Below are 20,212 nucleotides of genomic sequence, written 5' to 3' on the forward strand. Positions count from 1 at the left end.
AATACATAATAAATTCTATATAGGCCCGTCAATTTATGAGATGATAATAATTTTTATTAATAATAATTATAATTGTCACTGTTATTGTAGAAAAAACAATCACATTTTAATTTAAATAGTAGGAGTGTATTGGAATTTGGATGATCACATATTATGTTATGTAGGTTATAGTGTTAGTTGAGTTTTAATCATAGAATATTATGTATTAAAAATAATTTTTTAAAAAAGTAAGAATAAATAAAAGTTAATGTTAATATTTATGTAAATGCACATAAGTTCGATTTTATTAATTAGAAAAATAATTTAATCTATTAATTTGTCGAAAGACATGTATTTTGTACCTAATCCAGTCTATTTATTTTCCTAAATTATAAATTGTGGATTGGTATGTCAATTAATTGTTTTATTTGTTATAAAAACTTATAATTTATTAATAAAAAAAGTTATATAATATAATATATATATGTTTGAAACCAAAATAGTTCTATTTCCGTAGATACATTATTCAATGATAATTCAATTTTTATTTCACAACTTCATTTCTCACCTTGATGGATTTCTCTACTTTTATCTAAATCTCAGATTTGTGATCTCGATAAGTACTATATTATCGGTTGAAATTGAGTTGATGAGTCAGGCCCAATTAAATAAAGTGTCAAAGATTTAAGTTTGTTAGGACAAATTGTTTATATATATATATATGAGTAATTCACACAAGAGGTTTAGAGATTTTAGAGGTGTGAGTGATATATATAAAGAACGAGGTGTAACTGAAACGTTTAATTGTGATAGTGGAATTGAGTTCGTAACAGAGCTCGACGTTGACGTAGACCATCTTTTTTGGGTCGAACTCCGATATCAAATCTTGTGTTGTTTTATTGGTTTCTTGTTGTTATATTTCTTAGTTCTTTGATTGATTATGAGGGAAATTTCTTACATTATCTAATTAAATACTTATAAATTGTACTTTTAAGTAGAAGAAGCACAACTTTTAAGATGATAAAAAAATATAACACACTCGATTACTTATCTATTAGTAGATGTTGAAAAAAGTAATATTTTTATTGTTAATATAAATGAAGGAAAAGTTAAGACATGGTTTAAGAAAAAAATAAATAAAAAGTAAAGTTAAAAGATTAAAAGTGATGAGAGAAAAATATGTTTTGATATTAAAAAAAAATTAAAAAGTAATTACAAGATAAAGAAATAATTTTGAAAATATAAAATTGAAGTAATATACGGATAAAATGATATTAAATGATATATTTATTGTGTTGTTTGGCTGGAAGTGAATGTTACATTAAACTTTGATATAAAATATATCTTATTTTTAATATTATGATGTATTTATTGTGTGTTGATTTTGTACATTCTTTCATCTTTGATCCCGATGTCAGGTATCATCTCAACCCTCTATATTCAATCTTACTCTCGAACCCATTTAAAATATTTAAACCAAACTTTCATGTACAGGCACTCATTGTTTTGTCCATTTTTGTGTATGATCATCCATTTTTTATTTGTTTTGAACTTTTATGTGTTTTTATTTTTATTTTTTTAATATAAGAATTCAATACATTTTAAATTATATATTTATTTATTAGAAAATTTAATATATATATATTTTTTAAATTGTTTAAAATATATTAAATATTTATTATATATAAATATACTTAAATAAGTAACTTATGTGTTGTGTCTACACTGCCTCTCTAGAATACACGTGACAGAATAGTAGACGGCAAAGGAGAGTTAAGTTGTGTGCTTATATATGAGATTTGAAATTAAATTTAAAAGAAAAAGCTAATATCTAACTAACATAAATAGATAAAAATATGAAAAAGTAATATATTACTAATATTAAATTCAATGCTTAAGATTATTTAATATTTACATGTTTTTTATATATTTATTTTTATTAAATATATTTATATTTAATTAATAAAAATAGTAATTTAATTTTGTATACTAGTATTGCCATTTTTGGGAACCCAAAACAAGGTTAAGAAAATAATAAATAATAAAAAAGTGAAAAAAATAAGAATAATTTTTTTTTTATCAAAATAAAAACAGAAAAAAGAAATTTGTTGAGAACTCATGAGACCACAAAAGAGAGACAATAACTTACTGTTTCAACTATATTAACAAATTTAAGAAGAAATTGAGGGAATTTAGTACTAAAAAAATACTTAAATGTTTTATAATAATAATCAAAAGTTGAAATTAATCATTAGGTACAGGTACCCAGCGAATTAATTATTTTATTTTTTATTTTATTTAAAAATAAATCAACTATAGCACCACAGACCACACTGGAATATTCGTGTCAAAATATTAGGCTGGGAACACGGTGTTTATTTTTGTGTTTATATATGAGATTTGAAGTTTTTTTTTTCTTTCAAAAAGACTAATATATATCTAACTAACATAAATAAATAAAAATATTAAAAATAATATATATTGCTAATATTAAATTATATTTTTGATATTATCTTAATATTTTATATATAAATTAAATTTTTATATTTTTAAATATTTTTTTATTATAAATATTTATATTTAATTAATACAGTTTTTTTTAATGGTGGTTTCATGTTACAACCAGAGTGTCTTGCCATTTCCAGAATGAAAAAGGTTTAGTTTGAAAATAAAATAAAATAAAAAGTAACAAAAATAGAAACATATAAAATTGATAATTCACTGAATGATAATTTAGGAATCATTAGAGATAAAAACGAGACTCTAAATGTAGCTCACTATTTTAACCGTAGTTAATTTATTAAGAAATTGGGGCAAGAGGGAATCATTACAAACTAATTATGGGGTCATTTATTTTACCGTCCAGACCAATTAATAATTAAATATTTATTTAAATTAAAAAAGTATATTTTTAAGTGTAAAAATAACATTTTAAAATAATAACAAAATTTTGAAAGTAATCCTTAGGTATGCAACAATGGACTATATATTCTAACTTTTATTTTATTTTATAAAAAAAACATATGTACAACACGTTCATGTAAACATAATATGCTTAAACAAATTTTTCAGAAAAAAAGTATACACCATCACTATCAGACACAACTAAAACTACGAGGGTTAGAACTGTGAGGGCGAAATTACACGTAATAAGTTAAATTATATCCTTAATTATCTTAATATTTACATATTTTATATGAATTATATTTATATTTAATTAATAATAATAATTATTATTAGTGGTCTTATGTTACAACTAGTGCCTTGTTATTTTTTTAATCAAATCAGAGTTACATTGAATTTAAAATAATTAAAGGACAAAATAAAATAATAATAAAAGAAAAGTTAATAAAAAAAAATGATAAAAAAAAACTGACAATTAGATTTTAAAATCATGAGAGGCGAGAGTGTAGCTCACTCTTTTAACCAGTCTTAAATTTAAGAAAAAATTGGCTTAAAAGATAATCTTAAAATAAAAAATCAAATTAACTACTATCCATTATCTAAAAGGCAACAATATCCGCAACAACATGATTAATAATTTTGTTTTTAAATTAAATTTTATAATTTTACAGTTTTTTTCTAAAAGTATAAGAAAAAATATTTTATATTTTATAATAATAATAATAAGTTTAAAGTAGTTGTTAATTAGACACTGAATATTTATTTTTTAATAAAATAAATTAACACCACAAATACTAATATTAGGCTTAAACACAATTACTAACTTTTATAAATGCAAATAAAATATTATATCTTATTTTGTGTTAGAATGTATAATAAAGTTTGAACGATGTGTTATAACATTATTTAAAATATTGATTAAATTTTACGATTTTACGATTTTTTAAAGGTTAAAAAGTTAATTTTAATAAATTATTAGGATGGTAAGATTTTGTAATTTTACGAATTTATAAATAATTTTGATTTTACTATTTTATTCAAATTTATATGAAAAAAGTGAATTTGTATTTATAAATTAAAAAAGTTATTATTTTTTAAAAAAAATTAGTCTGTGTAATTAATTTTATAAATATAATTTTTTATAATATCAATTCCTTATTATTATTTTTTTTAAGAGTTGATATATAAAAGTTTTTAATCATATATATAAATAATATATACTTTTATATAGTAACCTCTCATATTTTAATAAAAAATTTAATTTTACAAATTTATAACCAGTAATATTTTTAAATAAATCTTAATTTTTACTGTCTTTGCTTAACCCGATTTAATAAATAAATTCTGTATATTGGGCTTTTATAAGATATAGTTATTTAAAAAAAAAGATATTTATATTATTGGGCTTCTATATGATATATTATCACTTTTATCAAATATATTATTTTATTACATTGCCCAATCCAACTATGATCTCGTCATTACATATGCAGCCCAAATATTTTGAACCAAACTAATGTATAGTATACTACTTTGCAGTAATTTAAAATTTTGAGTTAATTATGTAAACAATATAATAGATATAATTTGATAACTTTTATAAATAAGTTTGATTATACAATTTTATAGAGAAAGTGAATTTATATTTTTATATTTATATATTTATTTAAATAAATGAATTTATATAATTGATTTTATAAATATGATTATATTTAGTGTTATTTATTATTAATTAGTTTCATACTTAATTATATACATAAATAATTATATTTTAAAATATTTAATAAATTATCAATTTTATCTGAACAATAATTTGAAACACATTTTAGAAAAAAAATAAGTATATATATATATATATATATTTTATGATCATTTATATTTTTAGTAAAACAAATTTAAGAGAAACTGAACTATTAGGTTATGAAAGAACAAATGTTACTCATAAAAATGTCTGAAATATAAATCAACTATTAATAGTTGTCAAACTTATCATTTATGAGTATTTAGATATTGTCAAATTTTAATATCTTAATACATATTATTTTTTAAATAACCATCTTTTATGTCTACTTATGAAATATTGTTTTTGACATCTGGGTGAAGATAATAAAATACAAAAAATGTGATATTTAGTTCTAAGACTTAAAACATTTGAATGTGATATTAATAGGTGAAAACCGTTCCAAAAATTTAGACACATTAATCTTTAACTATTTAAAAAGATTTGAAATAATGATTGAGGGGTTAGATTTGATAAATATTGGAGGTAAGCATCACATATTTGAGAAATTTCAAATCTTTTAATTGATATATCAACAAAAATGTAGTTGTTTTGATTTTGGAATTATTTTATCAAATACTATCATATAAAATTATATATATTTAGGGATTGTCAATGACATAGAGCTGGTTGGTTTGGGTTATTTTAAAAATTTAGAGGGAGAAAAAAATAATGATTGGTGATGATTTTGAAGAGGTGATGATTATTTTTGGTAAAAAAGACTTAAAAGGTATTGATATATATAAAATAAAAAATAATAATTTAAAATATAGTGTATTTTAGTATTTTGGTTAATGATTTGAGTGATGTGATGGATAAAAAGGGGTGAAGTGATATTTGATTTTGTATGATTTTTTTTAAAAATCTATACCGAACAAGGCCATAGATGTTTTTGAGTCATGAAGTAGTTCAAGTCAAATGAAAAAAAAAATGTGTTACAATTTTTTTTTGAAAATATTAAATATTTGAATTTAGTTTCATTAAACACAACACAAATTTTTTTTTTTCATTTGAAATATCATAATAAATTTGAATAAAGGATCAAATGTCTCCATATATATTCTATTAAAATTGGGGGTAAGGAGGTAAGTTTATGCTAATTTAAATAATAATAATAGTTTAAAATACATATAATAATAATCTTAGAATGATTTGATATATTCCTATTTTATTTATACATGTGGTAAATAGACAACCTAACTTATTGTTAATTGTTTAGTAAACTAAACATCATCTTATCATATATATCATTTAACAAAAACATCTACCATACATTTCATTATTTGCAAACTATATATTTATGTTGATCCCTTTTTAGTCTTACCAAAACATCTACCAATGACATAGATGTTTTCAAGTCACGGGGTAGTTCAAGTCAATTGGAAAAATAAATTGGTGTTATAAAAAAACTGGAAAATATTAAATATTTGAATTGAGTGCCACTCAACACAGTAATTAGACACAACTAAAAAGTTGAAATAATGCTCTGTTATTTTTTATCATCTGGAAAACTAATATTTTCATTTGAAATATGGATTTGCCTACAAATCAAATGTGTCAATATATATTCTATTAAAATGGGAGGTAGGTGGTAAGTTCATGCTAATTTAAAAAAAAAAAGATTATTAATAATAATCTTAAAATGATTTGAAATATTCCTAATTTATATATACATGTGGTAAATAGACAACCTAATTTATTGTTGTTAAGTGAGCTAAACATCATATTATCATATATATCAATTAACAAAAACATCCACCATACATTTCATTAATTGCAAACTTAATTCTTTACAAAAAAAATATTATAACTTTTGCTACCTAATTTGACAAAGGACCCACAATATATGATAGGTTTGTCTAAAATAAGCAGTTAGGGTTATTATTATAATGCTATCTAAAGGACTACAATATAGGTGCAACTTAATTCAATCTCTTGTATTGTATATGTATATAGCCTAGATTTAAAACATTCTTATAGAAATCAACCAATATTATTATTATTTTTCAACTTCATAAATCCTCCATAAGAAGAAAGTCTTGCCTACTCAAATTCCATATGTTATCAATGGCCATAAACTGTGGAACTTGCGTTTGTGGCCATGAAATAATTTTGGCAATCTTGTTTTGTTGTTGACTTGGTTTTACTAACGACCATTTCACAATTATATGCTTGGTTATTCTCATTTACGAATAATTTAGAAACTACACGGTGTGATATAAAATAATTTATATGTCTGTTTTAAAGAATTGTAATCTTTCTTAAAAATATTTAGTACATTAATTTATTCAAAAAAAATTAGTTAGAAAATATTCAAATAAATTCATGCCTAAAATATTATATTTTCATATATAGATTAAACGAAATAAGACAAAACAAAGAATAAAAAATATCATTAACTAACCTAACAACAACCGAATAAAATGTCATAAAATGTAAACGATGCCCACCTTGTATAAAATTGAAGTATAATGAATATTGACCTTGGCCAAACTCCCAAGTGGTGATGATTTTGATGACTTACTTTAGATTAACTATTGCAATAAGAATGATAATAATTGGTGAATTGTTTTCATTTGTGAAGACATTTTAACTTTCCATTTAAAAAATGGTATGTCTTTTATTGTTTCAAGTTAGTAGGAAGGCCCAATTGTGTTGCTCATTAATTGTCAAATGGCTTTTAATTAGGGCTTTGAATTGTTGGCATTGAAGCATTATGACTTGTTATTCTTGATATTTATATAGTGAAGTGTGATTGAAAAAAGAAGGATGCCTATAAATGCAAAAGTTTTTACATGTAAATGTAATAACAAGATATTCACTTTCAAAATCAAGTAATTTGGTAGATTTTGGTCAAAATATATAGAGCCTTGACCTCTTAGTTTCAAATGAGAATTCAGTATTTTCTATTTTTAATGAAAGTATGATCATAATGATGCACACTATTTATCTTTTTCTTTTTTAAAATTATAGAAAATAAAAATAAAACAAAAAAAGAAAAGAAAGTGGTAGATTCATGAACAATTAATGTTGGATTTGGAGATGTGCAGGTGCATGCACAAGCAAGAAGCATGGCATGTTCTTTTGCCTTAACAGTAGCGTTACTTCTCTTCTACATGTCTCCTCTCCCACTAAAGAAAAGAAAAAAAAGACAAATCATATCATTATTATTATTATTATTCATCATCATTTTAATTAAGTTGCCCCCACCAAATTAATTAACACTTTTATTATTTATTCAAATCTTATTTATATAAACAAAATAATATGGGTTAATTAATTCTCTCTTTATTTTAATTTCTACATATAGATTCAATTTATAGATCAACATTATATTTAGTATAAACCTTATTAAGTAATCTTGGTTGAGTAAAGAAGTTATGATATCTCATTTCATATGACCTTTGATGCCCTTCAAGGGGTTATGTCAAATCCTTTTTCCATTGGGCCTTGTTTTCATAACAATTATTTTTCATTTTTTAAGACAATTTAAGATTTTATTATAATTTTAATTTATGTATTCATATTTGATTCAGATTGTAAAATAATCAAAATATTGTGAATCTGTAATGTTCTTGGGTTAGATAAATTAACTTGGCAATAAACTAAGATTTTTTTAAAAAAAAAAAAAAGCTTTAAGGTTATACTTTCCTAAAGAAATTAGTTTATATTCAAACCCGTGTTTCGTTTTTTAAATATAATTGTTTTGCTTCCAATTTTTTTTTAAAATAACTATAATTATTATCCATTTAGAGTCTTGATTTACCATAAATATTATGAATTAGGGGTAATGTTACCCAACTTCTTAAGTCCACACATGGACCATGGTTACTAGAAAATTGATCAATTGGAAATAAATTTTCATTTTGAGAGTATAATGCAAATCTTATTTATAATTTGTTGATTGAATTATATAATGTAAAAGATATTCGGTGGTGGTAATTGTAGCCTTTAATCAACGAGAGAATCAATTAAAAAAAATAAAAATAGACCATGTGCATTATTAATACAAGAAAATAATAATTAATTCCAAGTACAAAGGATCTTCAAATTTGGTGCAGTCAGGGACCACAATGGTCAATGGTCCAAATAAGCTTTTAAATTAGTTAGAATTATTATTATTATGTTTGGTTAGAATTATTTCTTAATAACACAAAATGTTTAAATTTACATTTATTTTATACTTTTCTAAAAAAAAGCTATATTCTTTTATAATCAAACTAATATCACCTTTATTTAAAAATGTCATTTGTGACATTTTCGTATCTTTATCCTATAAATACTATGTATTTTCTTTTACAACGCTAAAGATCAAACAATTATTATTAATTTTAATTTATTATCTATAAAAAGTTGAAGGTAATGGTTCCTACCCATATATCACTTTTGACACTTTGATCCATTAGGCAATAACTCTTTCTATTTAGGTACAATCTAGATCTTTCAAATCATACCTAAAATTAAATATTGTTTTAAGAATCATATTCATAATTGCCAATTTAGTTTTGAAACTAACATATTATTGCTCAGATTGGAATCGATTGAGCTACATTTGAAGAAAGAGGACTTTTCATCAAATAATTACTTTTAAAGAAAAAAAAAATGTTGTTTTGATCTAAAATGATTATAATGTTTACTAAAGTCTCATATAGATATATATAACAATTTAATTTTGGGAAAGAATCCCCATCTTCTGATATTATTAGGAATGGTTGAAACTTGAAAGTGCCAAGTAAACAAACCTTAATAAATTACAAACCCTTAATTATAATTATCTATAGAGATATAGATAGATAGATTACACCACCCAAATCTAATACTGAGATTGGTTATAGTATTTTTCCAAAATGGTAAAGTTGTTCCATTTTTGGACATTTTCATCTTCTCCCCTCCACCCTCATGTAATATATTATTATCTAACAACAAAACAACCTTAATTCTCTAGCTAGTACCAGATAGGTATGTCCTGCTTGAATGTTCCATGATTTGTGTCCCTCCCGGACCCCATGCCCGAAAAAGCTTCGGCGTAGTTGATGTTTGAACTTCGGTTGAATGGCGACCCGAATACCATGTGAAAATTCTCATTATGATTGTTGTTGGTGGTGTTGTTGCATTGCTCGAATCGCCCCCCACCCATTGCCAGTCCCGGTTCGAAGAAATTCCCATCCATCCCCATTCCTATTTGGCCATGACGAAAGTTAATGTTGTCCGGTTGATGTAATTGTTGGTTCTTAGGTATAACCCCATGTTGTTTCCCTTGAAGGTTTGTTTCGTAGAATGACATGAGATCGGTTATCATTTTCTGCCCGTCTTCAGGAACTCCATCTGCCGGCATATCGAAGGAAGGCATCGGCTGCTGATGATTGAAGAAAACCGGCTTAACTTCTTCCACCATATGGAAGTTTCCAATTCCAAACGTAGTAGGGATAGCCGGACGGAAAGGACAAGACATTTGATGATTGTCGCGGATAGACCTTTCGTGAAAACCCAAGTGGAGTTGGCTATGCGGACATCGATTGAATTCGCATGCATAGATTTTTGGATGATCCATAGTCGCGTTTAAATCATCGCTTGTAACCGGAGGTGGTGGTTTCCTTTTCCTCGAAAACTCTTCAAACTGATTATTATTATTATTATTATTATTATTCTCAATAGTCATGTCAAAGAAATTGAGATTGGTCGGTTTCTGATCTTGCTCGAGCTCATCTTCCCCTGCCCCTTCGACATCATATTCGTTATTATCATTGATCAAGAACGATCCTGAATTCGTCGTGGAAATAGGACATCGATCCGGATAAAGCTCCCTAGCCAAAGTCTCCTCCTGGTTAACAATAGCAAGCCAAGTCGCACTCTCCTTAGCCGTCATCTTATCCTGCAAACACTTCGATTGACGAACATGTTTCCTAATCTTTGCGATGTCAGGGAACATGTGTTTGATCACAGCGGTCAAAACTCCAACTTTCCAGGCTTTCTTTAGATCGTGGGGTTTCTTATAAGGAGGCGGGCCTTGTTCCTTATGTAACCCTAATTGAGGCCACCAATCTTCGTTACCAGTGGGCCACCATGGCGGAGGGACACCTTTCTCGAGAGGGAAACGCCTTTGAGGGGGGTCGCAGTGTTGCATAAGGGCAGATAGGAGAGATCCAAGGGTTGTGTCTTGAAGCTCTTGTAAGGAATGAGGGGTCGGACCGATAGGGTTCAAACCCTCGTTGTTCTTACCCGGGATTGAATGGTCCGATTGGTATTTGGCTATGGCTAAAGGACCGTTTCGATCGAACCTTACTTTATCTTTCCACCATTCGCGTAGATTATCTGAAGCGCCGCTGACAGGTTTTCCTTTTTCGGGTATGATCCCATAAACAAATCCTTGAGCTTTACAAACTTCCATCATTTTCAACATGTATTTCAAGATCCCATCTTGTGCCCTAGACATCTTCTTCCTCCTGGCTTGCTCCTGCGACTGTCTCTGTTTAGCCGAGTCCATCATCATCATCATCCCTTCTTTTCCTTTATTCATTTCTTTAAGACGTTTCAGACGCATCTTATCCCTCCACACCCTCCTTTCAAGCTCGTCAACATCCATTTCTTCATCAGAATAATCATCGTCAACAGCTGGATCCGCCTCCGGTTGAGTTGTCAGCATCTCCTCTGCCATTGGAGGAGGAGGAACAGTGAAGAAATCAAGATCCCCACAAAAACCCATTTCATCATACACCATCTTCATCATCTTTTTGTCACAAAGAAACAGAATCAGTCAAATTGATTCAACTCTGCTCAGATTTGTATCCAATTATTCAAACCTGCAAATTATTTATAGTAAACAAACATGTTGAGAACTATTTTAAGTTCATGAAATACTTAAAAAGGATCAGATCTAACTTGAATACAATAACACAGAATCAAAAGAGATAGAAAACTGACATGAAACATAAAACTGATGAATTCAGATAAATCATGGTATGTTCTGATCAAATAGGAGTACCTGACACAAATTAGCTCCTCTTTCTTCTTCTCCTGCAACTTGACAGCTCTTCAACACGGGAATCAACAAAGAGAGAGAGAGAGAGAAGAAAGAGGGGATGTATTATTGGAGTGATTGAGATTTTAACTATTTAAGGGGAGAGAGAGACAAGTAAAGAAAGAGTGGGAAAGGAGAGAGAACTGAAAGGATAAGCGTTTAAGAAAGAAGTCGGCATATTTAATAGAGAGAGAAACAAGTGTCAAAAAAAAAAAAAAAAAAAAAAAATGGTGTCCGCAGATGAATGGACCAACCAGTTCAATTGACCAAACAATCAATTTAGGGCTTCAACTTTCATCAACAAGTCTTTTTGTAACCTTCAAGTTTCTACTACTTTATAACAATTATATAAAATCTTTATAGAAGAGAGAAGAGAGCCAAATTCATGTTGTTTTTATGACTCTTTGATCTTTCTTTTTTTAGTCTAAAAATAAAATAAAAATATAAATTCAATAAAATGATTGTATCAAAAATATATTTATAATATAATCTCAGAGTTTAATATTCTAAATTTAAATTTGGCTATTTGTTAGGATTGTAATAAGTTAAAACCAAAGTATTTTATGATAAATGTTTTTTAGGATTTTGTTTTATAAATTGTTGAAAATAAAATTAATATAAATAATTTTTAATTAATAAATTAAATTATTTAATAATTAAAATAAAAATAATTTAATTCAAGTAACCAAAGTAGAATAAAGAATGTCTAACAAATTAAAAATCATCAGTTAAATTTTTATTTAAATTTTTTTAAGTTAAAGGGTAGATAATTACAATATAATAATACAAACTTTTTATTAAATAAATAAATAAATGAGAGTGATGTGTGATGAATACTTTTTTAAATATATAATTTGAGTTATTAGGATTTGATTGATTTGAATTATTTTAGATTTTTATAAAATATATATATATATATATATATATATATATATATATATATATATATATATATATATATATATATATATAAAAGCATCTCATTATATTTTATTTTTTCTGTAATTAATATTCTTACTCTAATTTTATAAATTTTAAATATAAAAATTTAAATGAATTGAATTAATTAAAAACTCACAACTTATTATTTTTTTATTGAACAATAAACAAATAAATATTAAAATAGTAAAATAAGGTATTTATTTAGGATATAGAAGGTCCACTTAAACCACACTAAGTTTGATGGTCCACCAGCTGGCAAGATATGTGGAATTAATGGAAGTAGCCCGCCATGGCATTCAATAATGGGACACCCTTTTCTTTTTATCACACTATCTTATCCAATTTGTGAGCAAAGAAATAAAAAAACTTTCCTTCCTTTTTAATTATATTATTAGGGTTTCTTCAAGTAGTTAGTAGATGATGCTTTACAATTTTCATTTCTTAGGATTTCATCATAATTAAGATATTCATTCTTGTATTTAGTAATTACCAACCTAAAAATATCCAATAAGCAATGGTATGTTTTTTTCTTTATTAGTTCTACTTCCAACTAATATCCCATCTATCACAAATTTAATATACATTTCTAAGAAAAATTTTTAAAAAAAAGGTTGCAATAAGTATTATAAAATATAAATAAAAAATGTTAAGCTAATAGATATATATAATTAATCAAATCTAAAAAAAGGGAAGCATTAATTTAATTTTTTACAAAAGTTTCATATATATTAAAAAAAAATTATTTAGACAAAACGAAAAAACATGACAAAAACAAAAATAAGAAAAAACGATACATAATAAATTATCGAGCTCGTAAATTTTTAAGAAAAACGATTAACTTATCGACAGACTATATTGGCTTTCCTGAACTAATCTCAGAAAACATCATAATAATAGTATTACGATAATGACGACTACGATAATTGAAAGTTCGACGATTACTCTCAAACCAGGTAATCCACTAAAAAACAATTAGGATGATAAATCAAATATGTAGATATTACATATTAGCCGCATCAATCCAAACTTCTCAACAATTACCCAAAGATTCGTACATCACTCAATGAATTACAATATTACTTCACAAAAAAACTCCAAATACTAGTCACCCTCGACAATATAAAAGTAAGTAAATTGTCGATTCAACCTCTTCGTGACATATACGACAATAACTAGTCATAATATAACTTTTTTTCATGCACCTATCATCCGTTAGAATTCCACCATAAATATATATTTAAAAATGTAAGCGTTATATGAATAAAATTATCATATTATATAGCTTTATTTTGCATAGTTCATTTGTGCATAATTTATATATGTTTGTTGGTTTTTGTACTTTTTCAACATGCACAACAAAAAGATAGTCTCTAATAGCTTTTATTTGGATAGTGTTGTTTATTTTTAACTTAGTTTCAACTTTTCTTCAAACTCATTTTGTATTACTTTCCGTTAATAAAATATTATTTGTAACAAAAAGGAAATAAAAAACTTGAATGCATCTCAAAAAACACTTGAATGAAATCTCAATCATTAAGAAAATATTGATATAATCTATGAATAATTAGAATAATTAAACTAAAAGTCAACTTATTCGAATATATATTATAAGCTATTTAACTTTAGAATAAATTAATTAGTTATTGGTTACTAACTGTAAACAAAACATTACAGTTATGAAAAGAGAAACAAAATAGAAGCTTGTTTATGTTTTATTTTTAGTTTTGAAAATTATCATATATGTGAAGGCTCATGTCTCAACCACAACTTTGTGGCAATAAATATTTCGTTACAGTACTGAATTAAACGAGTGTTTGATTATTTATGAATTCTTTTCGTACAACAACTAATTTTAATATTAAATGTATACTAAATTAGTTCTTAATATATATATATCATTATTAGAGACGTTGAATGTCGTCGTTAAAAGCCCTAAGGCGACCAAAGTCGTCGTTCGTCGACGCTACAAAGGTGGATGTTAAAATATTTTGATTATTAACCACGGCTTCCTCCCCTAAAACCGTGGTTAATAGAGATGAATATAAATATCGGTTACCTTTTAATGTCGGCGTTGATAATTGTTGCTCTCAGGTTTTTATGATTCTTTATTAACGCCGACTTTCCTTAACGAGGCCGACATTAATAATTGTCACTCTCTAATTTTTTATTATTTTTTGAATTTCACAAAATCTGTTTCAAATGTTTTTACACAAGAAAAAAAAGATAATTCAAAAATCAAATTCAGTTTCAAATTCGACAAATAAATTGTGGTTAATGTTGGTCGTTAAAAATACTTATTCTACTAGTGTATAATAAGAGGACGAATTTAGGTTGAAGCTCACCCCATAAAAAGAATTTTTTTTACGGTACAAATATGACATTATCCTATAATTTTTAATTTTTTTTTTAACTTAATACACTAGTTTATTTATTTATTTAAAAATAAAAATTTACATTTATTTAATCTCGTTTTATCCATAATTTTTTTTATTAAAAAATTTTCAAGTTCACCCCCAACTCGGTTATTTTGGATCCGATCATATATATATATATATAATACCTTTTGCCTCTGTTTGGTAAGCAGTATAGCACCGTAGTTAAAGTACAATTATACTTACAGTAAAATTAATTAATTGTTTGGTTTGATAATTTTATAACCACATGAACTTAAAAGTTATAATTTATACCTTAAAGTAAGTATAAAATTATAACTGGTATCACCTATTACAAACCATTATTAAAATTTCATTCCATTATTGTCCTCACATATTTTCTTTATTATATTTATGTTTCTAAAAAAAATCATTTCTTCCTTACATTTCTTCTTCTTCTTCGTCTCTTTATCTTTTGTGTCAATTTTATTATTTTGTTTATAATTGCATTATATATTATTATATATTATTTATAAATATTTATATAATTATAAAAGTTAAATTATAAAGAAATTATATATATAATATTATTATTTACTAAAAAAAATATTTATATGATAATTATATATTATTTTATTATTAATTTCAATATAATTAATAATACAAACTATATATAAAATAAATATATTAATTTTAATATAATTAATATAAAGATAAAATAGTCTCTTATACTCTTTACTACTTTTTTATATCATTAACCAAACACAAAATAATAAAATTTATATCTTATATTTATTTTATACTTTCAACCAACCACTAATAACTTATATAATTTATATCTTCTAATACCTCTTATAATTTATACCCCTTACAACTTATACCTACATAATTAATACCGCATACCAAACACTACCTTTAGATAATAGTACATTATTCGTTTAACAAAACAAAAATAAAAGTAATTTTATTGGGAAATTAATATATATATTTTGTTTTATGAGAGTGGTTTAGTATTCACAATTATTTTTATTTGTAGGATCTCATTCTATTATTGATTTTAGATAATCTGAATTATATTTTATTATAATTTTAGTTTGTAAGAGAATGAATGTAACATATTTAATTGTTTATCAATGCATATTTTCTGACTGACTTTTAACCTTTTTTTATTTATTGTTTTTAAGAATTAAAGGATTATTTTTTTGAGTAAATGAAAAAAAATAAATAAATAGAAAAAATAAAATTTGTGTGTTTTGTAGGTTAGGCCCAAAAAGTTATATGGTTATTTAAAAACATTTTGAGCTGGACCAACAAATATATTGTTAACTGGAGTACTGGACCAAATAAGAAAGCACTTACATTCAAATAAAAATATAAGCTTTGGAGTTCAACTAACACCATATTATTTTAAGATCTAATGCTTTTGAATATGCCATATCATAAATACATGAATTAATAAAATGAGAAGTTCCAATTTAAATGTTAAAATAATTGCTTCTCAAATACAATTTAAAGATTGAATCTCTTAGATAAAATACTTAACATTTGAATTACTTGGTAGGTTGTTATAAAAGAAATATTAAAAAGTTATTAAAAAATATCTTAATATTACAATTTTGTTATAATTTCACTTTCACTTCAAAACTCGTACTACCATTATAATGGTTATAATTTACTCACAGCTTTCTTATATGAATATTAAAATATATATAAATACTAAAATATATTCTCGATCAAGAGCGGAGGATTATATATATATATATATATATATATATAATTATTGTGAGTTTACATTACTTTTCACAACCATTAATTCTAAACTATTCCAAGTCAGAATCGAATCGTGATATTTGAACTCTTGACACTTAAACTAAATTTTTATTATCTCTATTATGAAACTAAGAATATTTATATTGATAAACTATATCATTATGATTTTTTTTTTGAAACAATTTATTTTGTCATTGACAATTGAAATTGAAAGTTTAATTTAATAAAATAAAAGACTGTTATGCCCAACAATTTAGATCATGTTGCATAAGTTCTTAAATATTTTTGATTGAACAAATAAAAACAGACCAATACTTTTTCCTTTGTTATTTGTTAGTCATGGTCTATAAATGTCCATATTTTGATTTGTTACATTTATACGTTGATTGATTGTCCAAATTGTTTTGTAATAAAATATTAGTATAACTGAAATATCTTATTGACAAAAAACTATTTTTTGGACAACAATAAATTTTATATAGAGGTGTATACAAAATAAGATAAACTAATATGTGAGCTATTAAACACTCTTTTAAGTTTTAAGTACATACTTTATAGTTCTTATTGTGAAAAAATTACATATCTAAAAGGCTTATGTTAGAAAACTTGATTTTAATGGAATTCAATGTTCAAATTATTTAAGCTGATTTTTTATTGTGAAAAAAATACATATTTAAAAAATTATTTTATAAAAATCTTAGACTTTAAAAGAATCTTATCAAAGATAATTCTAAAGAATGTAAATATTATTGAAATGAATATTTTCGAATATGTCAAGGATAGTGGAAATATCATAAATACATAAATTAATCAAATGAGAAGTTCCAAGTTAAATGGTTAAAATAATTGTCCTATCATTTAATTTAAGTGATGCTAAAAATAAAAATAGAAAGAGACTAGGATTTGCTTGGACAGTTGGAATGAATAAAGAGAGTTAGGTAATGAAAGAGACTAGGTCTGGCCAAATTAGCTTAGTACGAGTCTAATTTTAATTAACTCTTAAATAAGAAAAATTTTATAATTTTAAATTTATGATAATAAAATTTTACGATTTTGCGAGTTTATAAATAATTTCGATTTTACGATTTTATGTTTAAAAATCAAATTTATATTTAAAAATTAAAATATAAAATATTTAATTATATATAATAATAATACTAATATATAACTAATATTTTTTAAAATTAAACTCTTATTATTTTAAATAAACTATATATTTTACGAGATACAACTGAACAACGATTTTACGTAATTACGTAAACTTTTTATTTTGATAAACTTTTTTTTTGTAACCAAACCAATAAGTAAAGTAAATTATAATTTATACACATTAGTTCCTATACATTATTTCTCAAAAATAATTCAGTTTTTTTTTTAAAACTAAAATTGCCCAAAGTTGTGCCCAATTCAACTTAATAGATTCGAGGGAAAATGAATAAACTATTAAAATTCCATTGCTGTCACTGAAAAGTTGATATGGACTACCAAACAAACAACAATCCAACCAATCATTACATTATATTTTCTTGATAAATAATCCAGTTAAATTATTAAAATATAAATCTTAATTAAAATATTTTTTAAAAAGACATAGTCAATCTAGTCCATTTGACATATGATGTCTGATGCTAAAATTTAAAGTTTGAATCATAATTATATTTGAGATGTAAAATCTACTAATTAATTTTTTTTTTAAGAAAAGGATGTGAAAAAATATTTCAATTTTCACAACTTTCTCTTTTAAAGTTATATACTCTAATAAAAAATTGTCAAATTAATTATGTAAAATAATTATAAATAGAGATCAAAATAAAAGTGTCTAAAATTCATAGACTATAGACTGCATATATATTCGAAGAAACAATATTTTCACAACACTACTGAGTTGAGTGGGGAGAGATAATTGTCTTTTTTTTCATTGTCAGTTGTTTCTTTCAAAAATTATTAAAAATACACTTTGTTTTATTTAATTTAGATTATTTAAATAACTAAAACAAAATTAATATAATTTGATTCCCTTCTTAATTAATTAAATTATTCAAATTATTAATTAAAATTTATTTCATTTTATATTTTATTTATATATATATATATTTTTTAAATTTTTTATCAAAAAATAATCCTTACCTATTTAAAATCATTAACAATTATTATTAAATAAAAATTGTTAATGGGATTAATTTCTTCTAAAACATACTTAATTACTAATCTAACACATGGAGGCCATAGGTTAAGATCAAATTAGACAGCCTTATGGTCATTCCCTCAACGGGACACGTGTTTAAACGGACCTTAATTATTTGAAGAATGGATGGGTGGTAATTTTGAAAATGTAGAAATATAGATGTTTAAAATGTTACTGTTTTAACTTGAATATAAGAGTTTTATCATTTAATAGACTCTAAACCTAAATGTTTTCTAAACAATATTTTATCATTTTTTTTTAATTATACAAATAATTAACCAAAATAACACTTTCACTGTCCAGTAATTTATGTAATTCAAGTATAAAAATTTCAAGATATTTATTTGTTTAACTTAATCATTCGTTCAGCCTTTACAAATTTTGAGCCTTATTCGTTTTGAAATTTTTGAAAAACTTAAAGGAGAAAAAAAAATTATTGTTAATGATTTTGAATAAATAATGAATATTTTTGATAAAAAAAATTTAAAAAAAAATATATATATAAATAAAATAAAAATAATGATTTAAAATAAATGATATTTTAGTATTTTGATTAATGAAATAAGTGATATGAAGGGTTAAGAATTGATGAATAGAAAAAATGATTTTGTATTAATTATTTAAAAAACATAAGAAGAATAAGTATTTTGTAATTTTATTTTAGCAATATATTATTTTTTTAAAACAATAAAATATATAAATTCTAACAACTAAAGTATAATAATATTATTTTATATTATTAATTTATATTACTTAAATAACCCTAAATACTTAACTCTCCAATAACTCAATTCAAAAAAAAAAAATTAGAAAATAACTCCAATAATAGGTATAAAACTGATCAATCTGTTTTGATTTTTAAATAAAATGTTCTAAAAATAATAATTAGTAAAAAAGATAAGATGAGATAATTTAAAATTATGATAAAAAATTAATATATGCATTAGGGCTAATTTGATTCAATTTATTCGCGGTAGTTTAATATAATCTCATTTATATAATCTTTAAATTTAAGTATATTTGATTTAATTTATACGTTCATTTTATTTATATTTTATATTTATAATATTACTTAATAATTAATAATATATAATGTAATTATATATATTTATTAATTTAATTTTAAATATTAATAAATAATTTAAATTAAAAGATATTATATTTAAAAATAAATTATATTAATTTTTATTAATATATAATTTTAAATATTAATAAATGACTTAAATTAAAAAAATATATATGTTTTAAAATAAATAATTTAA

At 23.8% G+C, this 20,212-nt stretch overlaps 1 protein-coding gene across 1 annotated transcript; it reads right to left on the bottom strand.

The window, feature by feature from the left end:
* Window positions 1-9,375: 9,375 nt before the first annotated feature.
* On the bottom strand, window positions 9,376-11,799 carry LOC124925330 (ETHYLENE INSENSITIVE 3-like 1 protein). Its single transcript, XM_047465300.1, has 2 exons — window positions 11,646-11,799; window positions 9,376-11,463 (listed from the first exon to the last, which is right to left on the bottom strand). Exon 2 carries the CDS (start codon window positions 11,388-11,390, stop codon window positions 9,609-9,611), a length of 1,782 nt encoding a protein of 593 aa, XP_047321256.1. The 5' UTR covers window positions 11,391-11,463; window positions 11,646-11,799; the 3' UTR covers window positions 9,376-9,608.
* Window positions 11,800-20,212: the final 8,413 nt, after the last annotated feature.

This window comes from Impatiens glandulifera, chromosome 2 (genome assembly GCF_907164915.1).
Source record: "Impatiens glandulifera chromosome 2, dImpGla2.1, whole genome shotgun sequence".
Taxonomy (NCBI): Eukaryota; Viridiplantae; Streptophyta; class Magnoliopsida; order Ericales; family Balsaminaceae; genus Impatiens; species Impatiens glandulifera.